This window comes from Octopus sinensis, linkage group LG13 (assembly GCF_006345805.1).
Source record: "Octopus sinensis linkage group LG13, ASM634580v1, whole genome shotgun sequence".
Classification (NCBI taxonomy): domain Eukaryota; kingdom Metazoa; phylum Mollusca; class Cephalopoda; order Octopoda; family Octopodidae; genus Octopus; species Octopus sinensis.
The window spans coordinates 10,183,738-10,204,096 of NC_043009.1; the positions used below are offsets into that span (position 1 = coordinate 10,183,738).

The 20,359-nt window shown below is 39.6% G+C and overlaps 1 protein-coding gene across 1 annotated transcript in view; it reads right to left on the reverse strand.

Moving 5' to 3' along the window:
• The window catches only part of LOC115218560 (homeobox protein DBX1-B-like), a 31,492-nt gene extending 12,950 nt beyond the window's left edge, over positions 1-18,542 (reverse strand). Inside the window, exon 1 of the mRNA XM_036508543.1 lies at positions 18,426-18,542. Coding sequence (XP_036364436.1) covers positions 18,426-18,542 — 117 coding nt within the window. The remainder of the gene's footprint in view (positions 1-18,425) is intronic.
• Between the last annotated feature and the right edge of the window lie 1,817 nt (positions 18,543-20,359).

The window sequence follows — 20,359 nt, forward strand, 5'->3', positions numbered from 1 at the left end:
ACACACACACACACAAACACAAACACACACATGCAGATGCAGACACGCAAAGTCACGTAATCAGACGGATAGATAGATAGACAGACAGATAGACAGATAGATATAGATAGATAGATATAGATAGATAGATAGATAGATAGATAGACAGACAGACAGATAGATAGCTGAGGAAAGATATACAAAACAGTGGAAAGTTCTAATTAATCAAATTTCAAAAAACTAAAACTAAAAAAACTAAAAGAAATACGTGTGTTTATCGAGAAGTGTATATGTTTTCTTCTCTGTTTATTTTATTTTTTTGCGTCTTTTTTTTTAAAAAAACCAGTCACTGCAACGTGGCCATCAAGAGATACTGCATTTGAAATTGCGGGTACTTTCGGTTCGTTATCTTAGAAACAACTAATTCTCACCTATTCTTGTATAATCTATTCTTACCCCACTACACACACAAAACCACCATCTTCCTCCCTACCAACATCACCATCGTCATTAACACCACCAGTATTAAGAATAATACTGTCGCTGTGACCACTACAATACGGTGTGTGTTTTTTTATCTGGGGTGGAGATCGGCTCGACTTTCATCAAGTGCTCTTCTCATCGCCCAGACGATGAGGGTACCAAATTCTTTTTTTTATATTTTAACCTAGATCAGCTGTTAGTGCTTCACGTAACCGCTTTCATAACCAATCCCCTATATACGTTTAACCAACTCGTTATGTGTATATTTATTTCACACTGTTAACACTTCTACCTAACATTTATCATCTCTCTCTCTCTCTCCGTCTCTCTCTCTCTCACACACACTCACTCACATACACAAACACATACGCACACACGACTATACACATGCACATTCAGTCAAACGCGCATATAAACACACGTATTTCTTTTAGTTTTTTAAAATTTGATTAATTAGAACTTTACACTGCTTTGTATATCTTTCCTCATCTATCTATCTATCCATCTATCTATCTATCTATCTATCTATCTATCTATCTATCTATCTATCTATCTATCTATCTATCTATCTATCTATCTATCTATCTATCTATCTATCTATCTATCTATCTATTCTTTTTATCCTCGCCGTCTTTCTCACTCACAGCAACCGCAGCAGTCAATGTCTTCACCTTGCTCTCCTCACCTTACTCTTCTTCTTCTTCTTCTTCTTCTTCTCTTCTTCCTTGTTCAAACCATAGTGATGGTTCGGATGTTGTCAGTTGTGATATATGGTGATGGCAGTGGTGGTGCTGCGTGTTTGTATGTAAGTTAGGTGGGAGAGAGAGAGAGAGAGAGTGCTTTGTGTGTGATAGCTGACCAGAAGAAAACATTGTGTTAGCGATTATAATTGAAACTAACCAAAGAATAAACAAGGTTTAAATTGGCTTGTTAAGGAATATCTTAACACCTGGTACTTTTCCGTTGAATGTGTTGCAAAAATCACAGGGTATATTGTAGAGACGGTAAATGAGAGAGAAAGAAAAAGCCAAGGAGATCGAGCAAGATAGATGGAGAATGCCAGAGAAACAATGTGAGGGATAGAGAGATAGTATATATATCTGATAATGTAATACAATATCTCAGAAGAAAGCAGATCTAGAGTTATTATGCTACAATCTAGACATTAAACAGAAATGAAGTAAGTTGATTAATTACGACAAACGTTGCAATGATGGTTCTCTTTTATTATGTATTTCTATTAAATTAATGGAAAGTTGGCTGATGGCAAGTCAATAGCTTGTTGGTATTGTAGCCTAAGGGTGAGCCAATATTAAGTGGATTGCACTTGACCGAATGGAGTCGTGTATGTTCTTGCCGAGAGATCGACAGTTCAAATTACGTTAGCGGCACTATGCTGTGTTCCTTAACCAAGATTCAACGAATTAAATACCTATTTCTTTACAACCCACAAGGGGTTAAACACAGAAGGGACAAACAAGGACAGACAAACGGATTAAGTCGATTAAATCGACCCCAGTGGGTAACTGGTACTTATTTAATCGACCCCGAAAGGGTGAAAGGCAAAGTCAACCTCGGCGGAATTTGAACTCAGAAACTTAATGGCAGACGAAATACCGCTCAGCATTTCGCCCGGCGTTCTAACGTTTCTGCCAGTTCGCCGCCTTATATAACGAATTAAATACCGTTAAACCGTTATCAGTGGAGGCGCGTGGCTTAGTGGTTAGGGTGTCAGCATCATGATCGTAAGATTGTGGTTTCGATTCCTGGAGCGGACAACACGTTGTGCTCTTGAGCAAAACACTTCATTTCACGTTGCTCCCGTGCACTCATCTGTCAAAAGTAAGTAACGCTGCGATGGACTGGCGTCCCGTCCAGCGGGAGAACACATACGCCATAGAAACCGGGAAACCGGGCCCATGAGGCTGGCTAGGCTTTAAAAAGGCGCCTTCTACGCGAGATTATTTATATTCTGTGATGAACAGAATGACTTCATACGTCTTTGCTGTATAAAAAGTAATTATTTCTAAATTAGGCAGAAATCAGATATTTGGAGAAGGTTGAAAAGTCGATTACAACAGCCCCAGTATTTCACTGATACTTTATTTTATCGACTTAGGATGAAAAGAAATCCTCACAAACATACTCTTTACTCCTTTACTCCCTTTTACTCTTTTACTTGTTTCTTTTGACTGCGGCCATGCTGGAGCACCGCCTTTAGTCGAGCAAATCGACCCCAGGACTTATTCTTTCTAAGCCTAGCACTTATTCTATCGGTCTCTTTTGCTGGACCGCTAAGTTACTGGGACGTAAACACATCAGCATCGGTTGTCAAGTGATGTTGCGGGGACAAACACACACACACATACACACACACGCATGTATATATACACATACATAATACATAACAATAGGGTAATAAGAAATTATTATTACCAGTGGCCTAGCACACACATATACGAATTAGTCATTAGACTATATATTATTCAAATAGAAATACAAGAGGCTTTCAAATAGGAAAACGTAGGAAAGTCGTATATACATATACATACATACGACTGGCTTGTTTCAGTTTCCGTCTGCTAAAATCCACTCACGAAGCTTTGGTTGGCCCGAGGTTATAGTAGAAGACTACTTGCCCAAAGTGCCACGCAGTGGGACTGAAACTGGAACCATGTGGTTGGTAAGCAAGCTACTTACCACACAGCCACTCCTGCACCTATGTGACAAGAAAATATGTAAAACGTAAAATACTATGGATGAAGAAACCAAATCAATAATTTATGGGCTACATCCCTCAATGATGATACCATGAGATCAAGAAAAGTTGGAGGGAACCTCAAAACCGCACATCCACCACATGCAAGGAACTTGAATACTTAAAACATCTGTCTGGTAGAAAATAAAACAGAAGTCAATAGAATGTTATACAAGCGTAGGAGTGGTTGTGTGGTAAGTAGCTTGCTTACGAACCACATGATTCCGGGTTCAGTTCCACTGCGCGGCACCTTAGGCAAGTGTCTTCTACTATAGCCTCGGGCCGACCAAAGCCTTGTGAGCGGATTTGGTAGACGGAAACTGAAAGAAGCCCGTCGTATATATGCATATATATATGTATGTGTGTGTATATGTTTGTGTGTCTGTGTTTGTCCCCCCAACATCGCTTGACATCCGATGCTGGTGTGTTTACGTCCCCGTAACTTAGCGGTTCGGCAAAGAGACCGATAGAATAAGTACTAGGCTTCCAAAGAATAAGTCTTGGGATCGATTTGCTCGACTAAAAGTGGTGCTCCAGCATGGCCACAGCCACATGACTGAAACAAGTAAAAGAGTAAAAAGAGAGAGTCACAGACCAGCAAGAACATACATGAACCCCGATTAGTTATGATTACAGTTATCATAACACTAACATATCTAGACTGTGCATTGTTGGTAAAGAGTATCAAAATCCATTCATTAAAATCTAGTCCCTAGACCATTGTTTAGTCCATTGCCAGGCTATAAATTTTAAATTAACTCCAGCCGATTGCGACTCTAATCCAGATTTTAAAAGATTAAGTTGTCAGCTACTCATATCTCAACAGTGCTCAAACAGTGGATTGTGAGCTGCATGTGGCTTTCAAAGCTATTATACAAGGCTTCCGAAAGAATATGTTTCTGTGTTATTTTCCTTAAAAAACCTTTAATGTTTTATGAGACAGATTTTTAAGTAATAACTGCAAAAACTATAATTCAATGAAAACCTTCAACGAGGGTAATTAATCAATATACTTAGGTGAACAAAACTAAATGACGGAATATTTTCTTCTTCATAGACATGATTAAAAGATATTACTTACAGTTTTTGAAAGTTAAAATATGGAGTGGGTGTGTGGTAAGTATCTTGTTTACCAACCTCATGGTTCTGGGCTCCGTCCCACTGCGTGACAACTTGAGCAAGTGTCTTCTACTATAGCCTCGGGCCGAGCAAAGCCTTGTGAGTGGAGTTGGTAGACGGAAACTGAAAGAAGTCTATCGTATATATGTATATATATATATATATATGTTGTGTGTGTGTGTGTGTGTGTGTGTGTGTGTATATGTTTGTGGGTCTGTGTTTGTCCCTTCAGCATGGCTTGACAACCGATGCCGGTGTGTTTATGTCCCCGTAACTTAGCGGTTCGACAAAAGGATCCGATAAAATAAGCACTAGGCTTACAAGGAATAAGTCCTGGGGTCGATTTTCTCGACTAAAGGCGGTGCTCCTGCATGGCCGCAGTCAAATGGCTGAAACCATTAAAAGAGCAAAAGAGATATTGGCTCATCTTATCAATCAACACGGTCCTCCCAGTTATGTTACAATGCGCTCGATCTGATTTACAAATACTAGGTTCAGATTTTGGCACAGAACCAGCAGTTTTTGAAGGGGAGGAGGAAGTCGATTACATCGACCTCCAGTACTTGACTAGTACTTGCTTATTTTATCAATCTGCAAAGGATGAAAAGCAAAGACAATCGCAGCGAATTTTGAACTCAGAACGTAGAAACAGACAAGAATGCCGCTAAGCAGTTTGGCCGGTGTGTTAACGATTCAGCCAGCACGCCGCCACCTAATTCAGAAATATTATCTCACCGAAGCCAGCCAGCGTAAGGAAATATTATCACCTGGACAGTGTGTAAGTATTCTGTCTTAATTTCCATTACTTTATCTAAGAAATATGAAATTGAAACTATGTTATATTTGTCTCTTTAGTTTTGAATATATCTTATATTAAACTTAATTCATTAAATTAACTTTTATCATTATCATTCTACAGTACTTCTACACCATTCTGAGGCATTCTACTCGAAATTAATCATATTCTGTGAGGAACATAATGACTTCATACGTCTTTGCTGTATAAAAAGTAATCTATATATTCTTTCTTGTCTCGAGGTTCACAGCCAAACGGCTGGGTGGATTCGTGTGAAAAATGGCACACGTGTGGGGACGAGTGCATAGATTGAAATGCGGTTTGTATTTTTTCCTAAACCCGAGAAAATCGATTAAAACTTTTTCTAATGGAATTTCCCTCTTTCTTCTGTCATTAAAACAACCGGTTGCTTAGAAGCTGTTTTCTGACGGGTTGGGGTCAAGAAATTTTCTCTTCAATCGATACAGGGGACCCGAAATGATAAGGTTGACAAACGCTGTTATAGATTATGCCTAACCGAAAATGATCACAGCCACATCATCCAAACAGACCGGGTGGAACCGGGCTTAGCTTCTAGGCAGAAAGCAGATATTTGGTGAAAGTTGAAAAGTCGATTACAAAAGCCCAAGTATTTCACTGATACTTTATTTTGTCGATTTAAGACGAAAAGAAATACCCACGAACATAAATAAGTTTATTACTGTTTGACTTCAATTATCTACCTGAAAGCATTTCATTCAATTTTGAAAAGCTGGGCTGGCTGTATAAAAAAAAAGTTAACTATCGAGTTATCTGAAATCAAAGTTATTACGTAAACGAGTAACAGCTGCAGAAAAGAGTAAAAAACACATCAATAAACTTTATTTTTTTCTCATTGTATTTCTAAACTGCTGTTCCGGATACATGCGACAGCATATCTGATTTAGTTGAAGCGGAATATAAGGACCAGCTCATAAGTATTAAAGTTCAAATCCATCAAACATATTTCTTTCTTGCTGCAGTCTAACCTACTAATTAATCCTTAGCTAGCAGACTCATAATGAGAATCGTTCAAACTCGACCTCGGCGGAATTTGAACTCAGAACGTAACGGCAGACGAAATACCGCAAAGCATTTCGCCCGGCGTGCTAACGTTTCTGCCAGCTCGCCGCCTATTTACGTATGTATATTACACATACATACATAAATACATACATACATACATACATACACACACGCGCATACACACACACACAACCTACTAATTAATCCTTAGCTAGCAGACTCACAATGAGAAGCATTCTTACTCAGACCACCTTGTTATTTGTTGATTGCCCACAAGGGGCTAAACATAGAGGGGACAAACAAGGTCAGACAAAGGGATTAAGTCAATTACATCGCCGCCAGTGTGTAACTGGTACTCAATTTATCGACCCCGAAAGGATGAAAGGCAAAGTTGACATCGGCCGAATTTGAACTCAGAACGTAACGGCACACGAAATACCTATTTCTTTATTACCCACAAGGGGCTAAACACAGAGGGGACAAACAAGGACAGACATAGGTATTAAGTCGATTACATCGACCCCAGTGTGTAACTGGTACTCAATTTATCGACCCCGAAGGATGAAGCCAAAAGTTGACAATCGGCGGAATTTGAACTCAGAACGTAGCGGCAGACGAAATACTATTTCTATTCTATTTCTTTATTACCCACAAGGGGCTAACACAGAGGGGACAAACAAGGACAGACATAGGTTATTAAGTCGATTACATCGACCCCAGTGCGTAACTGGTACTTGATTTATCGACCCCGAAAGGATGAAAGGCAAAGTCGACCTCGGCGGAATTCGAACTCACAACGTAACACAGACGAAATACCGCTCAGCATTTAGCCCGGCGCGCTAACGTTTCTGCCAGCTCGCCGCCTAACTCTGGCCACCTTGTATTTTAATTCGACATAATGTATGATCTAACGTCTCATCTTATTAAAGTGGCATAATGTGATTAATAGAAGATGCTTGGTTACTATTTCTAGCAAATCATGTGACTACGTAGAGGTGCGCTTGTTGGCATCTGAAGGGATTATTTTGAAAATCTGCTAGAGAAGCAATGTATTGAGTTGCGTCGCTTTATAGCAAAACATCAACTTATCCATTCAATAAAGAGAAATTGAAAAAAAAAGAAAGCATCACTCTTAAATTTTGCGTGAATATGATGGACTAAAGCCCTTGCAGTTGGTGTCCTAGCATGGCTACAATCGAATTAAAGAAACTCGTGAAAGAGTAGTATAAGAGGTTCCGATCAGTTTATCTAGATAACAGTGGAAATGTTTGACAAGCCGCGCATTTTAATATAGATTAAACTCTGGTCTTCACAGCAAATCGTAATTAAAAGATAAGTAAGGAGATATAAACCTTCATTGAATATTAGGGTTAATTTGTATGTGCACTCGCGTGTTTGTGTCACCGATGTTGGTGAGTTTACGTTCCTGTAACTTAGCGGTTCGGCAAAGAAGATCGATAAAACAAATACCAGTCTTAACAAAAAATAAGAACTGGGGTCGATTCATTCAACTAAAAATTCTGCAAGGTGGTACACCAGCATGGCCGCGGTCTAATGATTGAATGAAGTATAAGATAATAGATAAAGGAATATAGTATTTGCTATTTTTTTCTTTTTCACGGTCTTAGTGAAAAACGAAGTAAGTAACTAAGCACTAATGCTGGCCAGTTATACAACATACATGTAAGTAGAGTAGATAGTAAATAGTGTGGGCACATGGCCAAGTGGTTAGATTAGCGGACTCGCGGTCGAGGGATCGCGGGTTCGAATCTCAGACCGGGTGATGTGTGTGCTTATGAGCGAAACACCTAAGCTCCACGCGGCTCCGGCAGAAGGTAATGGCGAACTTCTGCTGACTCTTTCGCCACAACTTTCTCTCACTCTTTCCTCCTGCATCTTGCAGTTCACCTGTGACGGACCGGCGTCCCGTCCAGGTGAGGAACCTATACACTAAGGAAACCGGGAAACCGGCCCGTATGAGCCAGGCATAGTAAATAAAAGTTTCCAACGTGGTTAAAAAAAAGTAACTGAATCACAGATTAAACTGTAAAGAATGACTTCGATCACTAACGAATGACTTAAAGAAAAGCAATGAGCAGAAATCATTTGCTGGCCAGGAATGTGACACAAGAATATTCAAAGACAGTCGACTTCATTGATAGTACGCACATATATATAATATAATAATGCACCCTTTTAAAGCCTAGCCAGGCTCTTGGGCCCGGTTTCCCGGTTTCAATGGTGTATGCGTTCCCCAGCTGGACAGGACGTCAGTCCATCGCAGCGTTATTCATTTTTGCCAGCTGAGTGGACTGGAGCAACGTGAAATGAAGTGTTTTGCTTAAGAACACAACGCATCACTCGGTTCAGAAATCGAAACCACAATCTTACGATCATGATGCTGACACCCTAACCACTAAGCCACATTGAGCATACTTCGGCAAGCTTACTGCAACGAAACAATGGGTCATAAGCAATGTTTCGAGTGGCACCGGTGCTTCAAAAGCGGAAGAACGTCCCTAGAAGACGATGAGCGATCTGGAAGACCTTCCACGAATGTCACCCATCGAGGATTCTCCTCCCAGGGTCAGACCATCAATCGAAACTTCTACTGCGACGTTTTGAAGCGTTCGAGGGAAGATATTCGGCGAAAGCGACCGGATCTGTGAAGCGCGAGGTATTGGATTTTTTGCGACTACAATGTACTCTATCATTGACCTCTCCTCACTCGTGAGTTTCTCGCCCAAAACATGGTATCACTTCTGCAACCACTCTTTTCGCCAGATTTAGAACTTGCGGACTTCCCCAAGAGGAAAATGTAGCTCAAAGGTCACCGTTGTCGCGATTCAGATCGAACGGCAGGTTCCGAGTCGCTTGCGGAGAACGACTTCAAGACCGTATTCCAAAAGTGGCAGCAACGTTGGGACCAGTGTGTTGTTGCGAAAGGGGACTACTTTGAAGGAGATAATGTTAAAACTTAGGTAATTATGTTACTCTTTATTAATCATAACTAGACCTCGAACTTTTTGATAACACCTCGTATATATATATATATATATGTGGGGCCGCAATGGTCCAGTGGTTAGAGCAGCGGACCCGCGGTCGTAGGATTGCGGTTTTCATTTCCCAGACCGGGTGTTGTAAGTGTTTATTGAGCGAAAACACCTAAGACTCCACGAGGCTCCGGCAAGGGATGGTGGTGATCCCTGCTGTACTCTTTCGCCACAACTTTCTCTCACTCTTTCTTCTGTTGACCTGCTCGCTTAGCCAGCGGGGTGGCGTCATTTGAAGGCCTAAGACAATGCGAAGCGCATTGTGACCAGCGATGTGTAGCAACATCTGATAGCCTGATCAGTGACGGTGACGGTGATATATATATATATATATATATATATATATACACACGCATATATATATACATATATATATAAACCCACACACATGTGTATATACAGATATATATATATATATACACACGTACACAAACAAGCATATATATACGACGGGCTTCTTTCAGTTTCCGTCTACCAAATCCACTCACAAGGCTTTGGTCAGCCCCACGCTATAGCAGAAGACACTTGCCCAAGGTGCCACGCAGTGAGACTGAACCTGGAGCCATGTGGTTCGCAAGCAAGCTACTTACCACACAGCCACTCCTACGCCTATATATATACACGCATGCGTATATATACATGACTACATACGCGTGCAAATAAAATATTAGGAAATACAAAGAAGTAGACACACTGTAGTACGTTAAAATGAGATACAATAGCGTAAAGTGAGCGATTAACGACAACGACACAGCTGTCAGTTACGACTATTATCGAACACTATAAAGGTCGACATTTAATACTTACAGGAGGCATGTCATACTTCAGGTGGGCATATAATACAGGTAAAATAGAAATTTCATAGTTTTTACTAGTCACCGGAATGAATGATATTTTTCCTTCGATTATTAATTTATTTATTTATTTAAACTAGTCTTAGCCTCTGGGATTTTCAAGCACGGAAAATGTTATTTTGTAAATGAAAGTACACGTTGTTCCTGTATGTGTCAGTGTATTCTATTGTGGTGGCCATGATAGTATTGAACGTCTTGGTTATCTGCCATTAAATTAGGCCCGCTGGTCAATCGGACATTAGAAGTATTGAATAACGAAGAAATATTCAATTTTAAAATGTCTCCACTAGCGAAAGAAGGGGCCTGTAAGCGGGGTCGCTTTATCAGTTAGAAATAAAAGGCATCTCACGCTTTTTATTTCTCTCAAACTACAAGGAATGTCTAAAAAATGGTACATCTGAGAACATATTCTATGTATAAAGATGGAATGATTTTAGCTCGAATTCTTTTGGTTGTTTGTCTACTCGATCAGACGAGACATAGGGGTTAAAAAATAACCACAAGAATAGCAATATCTTCATTGCTTAAAGCGATCAACTATTGTAACTTCCGGTTCCTTCTTACGAGTAAGGGACACTGTTGGAGGTGTATCTCACCTTATCATAAGGCAGTGCAGTTATACAGACATTCTTCATGATCACGTGTAGCTCCTGGATCCAGGAACCTCTCTTTTACTCTTTTATTCTTTTACTTGTTTCAGTCATTTGACTGTGGCCATACTGGAGCACCGCCTTTAATCGAGCAAATCGACCTCAGGACTTATTCTTTGTAAGCCTAGCACTTATTCTGTGGGTCTCTTTTGCCGAACCGCTAAGTTACGGGGGCGTAAACACACCAGCATCGGTTGTCAAGCGATGTTGGGGGGGACAAACACAGACACAGAAACACACACACACATACATACATACATACATACATACATACAACACACACACACACACATACACACACACACACACACACACACACACACACACACCACACACACACACACACATATATATATATATATATATATATATATTATATATATATATATATATATATATACGACGGGCTTCTTTCAGTTTCCGTCTACCAAATCCACTCACAAGGCTTTGGTCAGCCCGAGGCTATAGCAGAAGACATTTGCCCAAGGTGCCACGCAGTGAGACTGAACCCAGAGCCATGTGATTCGCAAGCAAGCTATTTACCACACAGCCACTCCTACGCTTATTTAATTCCTGATTCCATATATTGCCTTGCCTTAAGATACTTTTGGAATCCACAAATATCTTGTATTTTAGGGTAGATGGGATGTTGTAATAGTTATTCATTCACCAAATGCTATTACAACAGAATAACTGCAATAAGGACATGTAATCGCATTATTGTTTTATCTCGCCAGAAGCTTCACCTTTGGCTTATGGAATGCTTCTTATCTACATTGCTCTCTACACTTTGTCTCGCAATTCTGGTTGCTTCCAATCAAGCAGAACAATCTATTTGGAGAGCAGGGAAATATCCTAAACGTTACTTAGAAGGATTTCAACGCAACCCAAGAACTAATCGCATTCATAAAATTTCTCCAGTACACCTTTATATCAGTCATTGCCAGCGTTTGTTAAAAACCAACGTTCTTCTGTATAAAACAAGGTTCACTGAAAACGTTATCTCTTAAGTCTGTATCATATTTAATTAATCTAAACAAATGAAACTGAATATTTACAGGGATCAGCTCATCTGCCTTTTGGTTCCTTATTACAACTGAATGGACACCATTGAAAGAATATGTCACTTTGCCATACAGCAATGATATATAGTGCAAACTATTTAATCGACCATCGGCGATTCCTAGACTTAAGAACCTACGTTTAATTCTTGATGCTAAGCACATTTGTATGCTAAGAATTCCTTCCTTCTCGAGACACGCCTGGCTCATAAGGGCCGGTTTCATTGGCGTATAGGTTTCCCACCTGGATGGGACGCCGGTCCATCGCAGGTGAGCTGCAATATGCAGGAGGAAAGAGTGAGAGAAAGTTTGCCATTCCCTTCTGCCGGAGCAGCGTGGAGCTTAGGTGTTTCGCTCATAAACACACACATCGCACGGTCTGAGATTCGAACCCGCGATCACTCGACCGCTCTAACCACTAGGCCATGTACCTCCACATACGCTAAGCATTGGGAATGAAGGTGAAGGAACGTAAGATAAAGTATAATACCGCTATTATATTGTTCCTTCACTATATTACTTTTATATTACTATAGGAAATAATTAGTTCCTCTCATTTTATTGCCTTTAGATTAAAATATATTTTTTGGTTTCCAGTAAATATTTTATTTCTATTTCATTAGATCTATTGGCTCCATAAACATTGAAACATGACGACAATGACAGTAAGAACAACAGCAACGAACGAAATGCACTATAAAAAAAAAGTCAGAGGTACTCTATGTAACCAGTCCGACTACTAAAGATAGGACATTAGTTCCCTTCAACTTACACTACGCAGTTTTTAAATAGGGAAAGAGATATACGCATCCAGTGCACATTTTTTAAACACTTATGATTACAGCTTAAACTCTGTTAAAAATAAAGCTATGCAACCAAGGTCAATCTAGAAGATAAGCATTATTTACAGCGCAACTTTACGTCATATGCACGACTTTAGCTCCTCCAATAGAGATATTATATTGTTTAATAATACTGTAATATTTTGAGGTATTCATTTGAAGTAGGAAATCACTCTTATACAGAACATCATAACTTCACTGATATATTTCATATCATATACTTTTAACTATAATGCTGTAAGTTATAAGTTTATAATATACTAATCACCATTTCCTTGTATTTATGATGGTGAGAGTAGCCATCGACACCGAAAGGATGACAGTCAAAGTCGACGGAATTTGAACTCAAAAAGTGAAAAACAGACGGAATGACGGTAAGCATTTTGCCCGATTCTTCCAGCTCGCCGCCTTACAGTACCTGTAATATTATAATAGTTGTCGTTTGAAGCTGTACCATTTCTGTCTCTCGAAATAAACTAAAAGAACGCAATAATTCTTTATTATAGAGCACCATCGTAAAACTATTTTGCTTCACAAAATTATCCGCTTGTTTATATTAATTACACGACAACATACAATTTTGAAAATAACTATTCACAAAAAAAAAAAAAAATATATATTATTTGCTACAATAATTGGTAAATAATTATTTACTATATTTTATTATTCTATACCATTATTCCTATGAGGAAATTACTATTCTAATTCAAATTCCAAAGAAAATGGTGCGCCTCAGCTACGATATTGGTTTTTAACAGAATAACATCCCCCACCAGCTCCCGCCTCTTAATAACGTCTTCACTTTCCACATAAACAGTTCATCTCCTTTGCATGGGAATAGCAATATTACTGCGTTTAAACGAAACAATTTCCTTGGTACTCATACACAGTTGAGTAAATCATCTTCAAATGTCATCAGCGTCTTTCAATTGGCTATCTTCTGAAATTGACAAGTAATGTTTTTCAAAATATTCTCACCAGCCATTTTCCAGAATCTGGTCTTATTTCTTCAATACCTATTGTTATGTCGAAATAATGTCCTCGGAATGTTTGCATAACGTATATCTTGAAAACATAGCTCCAAGTTATTTCTGGCATTGACAAAACAGATAAATACCATTTAGATTCGCATTTAGTCACTCGCATGTGATAACTGCCACAGTTATGGCGAAGCTATTCATTTAGATACATTGTTAAAACTTGCGTGTAACATAACACCAGTGATATTGCAAATCTTGCATTGGGGAATCTACACAAACACTTTCGACTGATAATTGTCACAGCTATAACACATCTTCCTCCTAAGTATATTAAAAGGTGCGCGTGATGATTGTCTTAGATTAGATATGAGATTTATTGCATTTAGAAAGATATCCTGTTGTGTACTACCAAGGTTTTAAAATGCTGAGTTCTTCATTTACATGTATTAATTATCGAGCTATTGTCTTCTAAATGTCCATGAATCTTGCACTTTGTTGAATTAGGTGATACAGAAGTTTCTGATTTTAATGCTTTAATTATTGGGTCATCCTATAAATAATGCGTTTTTTTTCATACTTCTTTTATTTTTATTTTTAAGATAAACAAAGTTCTTTTTTAATCTAAAATATACTCTCATTCATTTTCTACAATGTTCTTCCATCTATCTGCTAGACTGACTTGCAAGGTCCCCTCTTCCAAAATTCATTGTCCATGACAAAAAATACTCCTCCAGTACTGTTCTGGCCTCTTCTACAGAATTCATTTTCCCCCCGCCCAAATGATTTTGGAGACTGCGGAATAAACCATAATCAGATGGGGGAAAGTCCGGTGAATATGGTGGGTGGGGCAGCGTTTCCCATTCAAACTGCTCCAGCCTTTGGAATGTCATCCTCACTGTATGTGGCTGAGCATTGTTCTGATGGAAAACACCTTACGTCTTGAAACCAAAGACGGTCGTTTTTCTTCTAGCGCTGACTTAAGCCGTTCAAGCTTCTCGTGGTAGATCACCTTTGTCATGGGTTGGCTTGGGTTTAAAAGTTCAAAGTGGACTAAACCTTTAATATTCCACCAAACAGATAAGAACACGTTATGTGGGTGAAGACCTTTTTAACCTGGGATGCCAGTGTTTCTCCTTTCTCTACCCACTGTCTTCGGCGCTTGACATTTTTATAGATAACTGATTTCTCGTCACCAGTCACTATTTGGTAAAAAAAAAACGAGTCATTCGTGAGACGTGACAGCAAAGAAGAGCACACGTTCACATCTGTGCGCGCATAAGACTCGGAGAGTTTGTGAGGAACCCATTGACCCAATTTGTTAACTTTTCCGATGGCACGCAGATGCCGATGATTGGTTGAATGACCAAATCCATGCTTCTCTGCTAGTTCCTCAACAGTTACGATAGTTTGCAGGATGTCCTTGTTGAGCTCTTCAGATCTTCCAGGATGAGGCTTGTCTTCTAGGTTGTAGTTACTAGCTCGGATTTTCTGGAACCACTATTGACATTGGCTTACACTTATTGTCCAGTCCCCATATACAGCATTAATATTCCTTGCACTTTCCGTTGCAAAATATGCCGAACATGCTCCTTTGTCTCTTCCATTATAGCGTTGAAAAAACATAACTGTTAAAATCGAACTGCACTCTTCAAAACTTGCACTAAGAATAAAAACAGTGTAAAAGTTCTACCTGCTTTTATAGCAAGTTGATGCAGGTAGTTTATCCCGTCCCCCTCCGACTCTTAGTTCTTGCAAATGAAAACACCGCATTATTTATGGGATGACCCAATAAAAAGCTTTGGTTGTGTAAGTGGCAAGAAACAAAGAAATAAAGAAGAAAAATAAAACATAATTCCACTGATTCAGCTTACGATAAGATCTAAAGTGTGATGACTCATAAATTTAGGTAGTATTTCGTCGACAGATATATGTGATAGCTAGTAAATATTTTAAGTAGATCATAATTTCAGAGTTGTTTATGCGATATCAATATCATAGAAATATGGCATTCTATATAATTTTTAAATTTTGCAAGCAGAAACGTGTAGAGTCATGTTAAACTTCTACTGAACACAAACAATTCCAAAGCCATAAAACATCATTTACTTATCACGAAAGTGAGTTTGACTCAGTAACCTGAGATACATGTGGCTCATCCAATTCTGATTTTTCTTTGAAATAGAATGTTTTTAGTTTTAGTTTATTGTGAATTAGTAAAGTTTGTCGGGTTCATTCGCAGTCAGGAGAAGATTGTCTGACAACTTAATCGGAATCTTTCTTAAGAGAGAAAGAGGAAGGCATTTTATTTTTCCTTTAGTGTATGAGAGTGTAGAAATATCGAAGGATAGCTGATAATGGTGGAGAATTAGTTACTTCAAATGCCTGAAGGTAAGAACTTGGTGAGAGAACGGGAGAGAATTTGTGCGCGAGTGAAGTAGGAGGTGCTAGCAGAGAATTCGAACGAGGAAGAAGGCAAGGGTTATAAGAAAGAACGGCAGGAGTGGCGATCGGTATAAATAGGGAAGACGTCGTTGTCCACTTGAAGGTCATTGACCAGTAAAGTGTCGGTAACTGTATCTAGATTCATGTCTACACGTACGAACACACATACAAAACGCATACAAATACATACACATGCATAAAAACATAGACACACACACAAAAGTGCGCGCGCGACGCACACACACAGACACACACACAGATGCCCCGATACTTGAAAAAAACCTGCCAGCAACCAAATATTCATACACAGCACACACATATATGGTACTGACTTGCGCTTACATACATACGAGTAATTTTTTCTCATTTTGGAAAATATCCAGCAATTTTGATGTGAGGGATAAGTCGACGACATCGACCCCAGTATTTCACTGGTACTTATTTTATCGACCCCCCCCCAAAAAAAGAGTGAAAGGCAAACTCGAACTGGACTGAACTTGAACTTAGAAGGTAAACAGCAGGAATAAATGTCGCTGTGCATTTTGTCCGACGAACTGACGATTCTGCCAGCTTGTCGCCTTACGTAATCCTTTCTACTATTGGCACAAGGCCTGAAAGGCTGGGAAGGCAGTTCTAGTCGATTATATCGTCCCCAATGTTAAAGTGATACACATTTTATCGACCGCAACTGGAGTTTTAACTCAGAAGGTAAAGAGCCGGAAGCAATGTCGCTAAGTATTTTGCCGAACCGCGAACGGTTCTTCCCGTTCACCGCTTTCACTTTCCCAAATTTTCTTCCCTTCTTTTACCCGATCCCTTCTCTTCTCCACATTGGCAGTAACTAATTCTTTCACTATTTCATTTTGTAATTCTTCAGTATTTCCACTGTCTTATGGACTCTGGGTAAAGAAACCTCTTTTCTATCTATCTGACGGACTCAGTAAGAAGTTTTTCAACCACAGATGTGGCAATGTGATTAAGAAGTACACTTTTCAGACACATGGTTTCGGGTTCATTCTCACTCATCAGCACCTTGGGAAAATATCTTCTTTTATAGCCTCGAACACACCCATGCCGTGTGAGTGAAACCCATGGTATATACCCTCACACCCCCACATCTTCATCCCACGCTCACACTCACCCTCATATGTGTATATATATATATATATATATATTATTATTATATATATATATTATTATATGATCGAACGCCACACATCCTTTTCCAAGAAAGTTTTATCTTAATAATTACGACGCGCACTCTTCTATCTCTACTATCTCTTCTCTGTGCATCTCTCCCTTCTCTTGTTCTTCATCCTTTCTGGTTTTCTCTCTCCCCTTCCCTATTCTTCTTCTCTCCTCTTCACCGTTCCCTCTCTCTCACTCTTCCTCCTTGACTCTCTCGTCGCTGATACGTGACGAAAGGGAATTTATCTTTCTGCTTATTTCCTTGCTAAAGACAACACGTGCATATACCTGTTTCCTCTCATAAGCTCGTCTTCCTAGCGTTCATAATACTTTGTCACATCCTCTTGGCTTAACAGCCCTCACCGTTTGTTGTTACTGCCTTGTTCTCACTGTCCTGTTTTTGTTACTACTTTCACCCTCCGCAAAAAATCCCAAATTTTATTTAATTTGCTTTGCGGGAAGGACTGTTTCAACGAAGTCGCGTATTGTCCTTCCCTTCGAAACACGGAGTACATGAAAAAGGACAACTGACGAAGGGGAAAGGTCTTTATGATGCATGTCTCGTTTCTCTGTTTGTTTTTTTCGTTGTTCGAAAAAGGTTCGTTTTCTATGTTTTTGGTTTTATGTTTTCGTTTTGTCATTGTGTCTACGTTTTTTGATGTCCTGTACCCATATATGCATGTATATATACATATATATGTAGGTATGTACATATATGTATGTATATATGAATAGAAATTCATAAACCCTTTAATGTATTGCTACTTACATTTCAAAAACTGCATTCTTTAGTTGTTGCATTCTCCATCCCTAGGATATTACAAATATGATTTGCATTGCTATGCACAATGTTTCTGTCCGTCTGTCTGTCTGTGTGTGTGTGTGTCTGTCTGTCTGTCTGTCTGTCTCTCTCTCTCTTGTATATATATATATATATATATATATAAAAATTCACATACATACACACACACACACACCACACACACACTCATATATATATATATATGTATATATATATATATATATATATATATATATATATATATATATATATATATATATATATATATATATATATTCAATAGCGATGGAAGCAGTACTGGATACCAAATGGTAATCTTGATCCCCAAGTAAACGTGGAGGGTATTTTTGAAGAGAGAGCAGTGGGTTAATTACTTTGAGAGAAACTCTCAAATAAGCCTGCTCGTTATTTGTGACACGAGTGCCTGTATGAACACAGATATTCAGTGCAAAGTTGACCAGAGATTCGGCTGCTATGTCACTGTTGAGCATGTCATTGAGAAGTCAATGTACAGGTAAAATCACGTGATCTGGACACAGTTATGGGTGGGGGTGAAAGAGAGGGAGGCAGAGAAAATCCTGGTTTGGCAACAACAAAGATTGGACAGGTCACAACACTGCAGATCTTCTACGCATGACAGGGAACAGAGGCCAATGGTGATGGCTGACTACAAAAGTGTCTAGAGTTATTTCTTTATTACCCACTAGGGTCGAAAGTGTCTAGAGTGACATCCCTACAACTGGCTGCACCAGCATTTCCAGAAGCCGTAGCAGACGGTTTTTGTCTGTTAATGATATAAGGCGGCGAGTTGGCAGAAACGTTAGCACGCCGGGCGAAATGCCTAACCGTATTTCGTCTGCCGCTACGTTCTGAGTTCAAATTCCGCCGAAGTCGACTTTGCCTTTCATCCTTTCGGGGTCGATTAAATAAGTACCAGTTACGCACTGGGGTCGATGTAATCGACTTAATCCCTTTGTTTGTCCTTGTTTGTCCCCTCTATGTTTAACCCCTTGTGGGTAATAAAGGAACAGATATAAGCACGCGTGCTTTTATGCACCACGAGTCCATATGTGCTTCAGAAGGCAGGTAGACATCCCGTACACAGAGCACAAAGCGAGCAGTTTTGTGAAGCAGCAAGTCAACAAATATGCTGGCGGGCAGGAACGACACCTTGCACAAGTAAAACGACGAAAGCTTGCCGGACACGGTTACGTGTCTCGCTACACTTCCCAACCTCAAACCATTTTTCTGGGCACAGTTGTGGGAGGGTGAAAGACAGGCAGACAGAGAAAATCCTGGTTTGACAACATCAAGGATTGTACAGGTCACAACGCTGCAGGTCACTTCTACGCATGACAGGGAACAGAGGCCAATGGTGACGGCTGACTACGAAAGTGTTTAGAGTGACATCCCTACAACTGGCTGCATCAGCATTTCCGGAGGCCGTAGCAGACGGTTTTTGTCTGTCAATGATATAAGGCGGCGAAATGCCTAGCGGTATTTCGTCTGCCGCTACGTTCTGCTTTCGAATTCCGCCGAGGTCGACTTTGCCTTTCATCCTTTCGGGGTCGATTAAATAAGTACCAGTTACGCACTGGGGTCGATGTAATCGACTTAATACCTATGTCTGTCCTTGTTTGTCCCCTCTATGTTTAGCTCCTTGTGGGTAGTAAAGAAACAGATATAAGCACGAGTGCTTTTATGTACCACGATCCATATGTGCTTCAGAAGGCAGGTAGACATTCCGTACACCGAGAGCAAAGCGAACATCTTTGTGAAGCAGCAAGTCAACAAATATGCTGACGGGCAGGAACCACACCTTGCACAAGTAAAAAGACGAAAGCTTGCCGGACACGGTTACGTGTCTCGCTACACTTCCCTACCTCAAACCATTTTTCTGGGCACAGTTGTGGGAGGGTGAAAGACAGGCAGACAGAGAAAATCCTGGTTTGACAACATCAAGGATTGGACAGGTCACAACACTGCAGATCTTCTACGCATGACAGGGAACAGAGACCGGCTGACTAAGAAAGCGTCTAGAGTGACACCCCAACAACTGGCTGCATCAGTTAAACGATCTTGTTTACGATATTTATACATTTACATCCGTATCTATCTATCTATCTATCTATCTATCTATCTATCTATCTATCTATCTATCTATCTATCTATCTATCTATCTATCTATCTATCTATCTATCTATCTATCTATCTATCTATCTATATTGCGTATGAGGGATCCTGGAATTTTCTCCATTATCATTTTCATGCGAGAGTTTTCTTAAATGCGTCATACGCTTGATTTTTA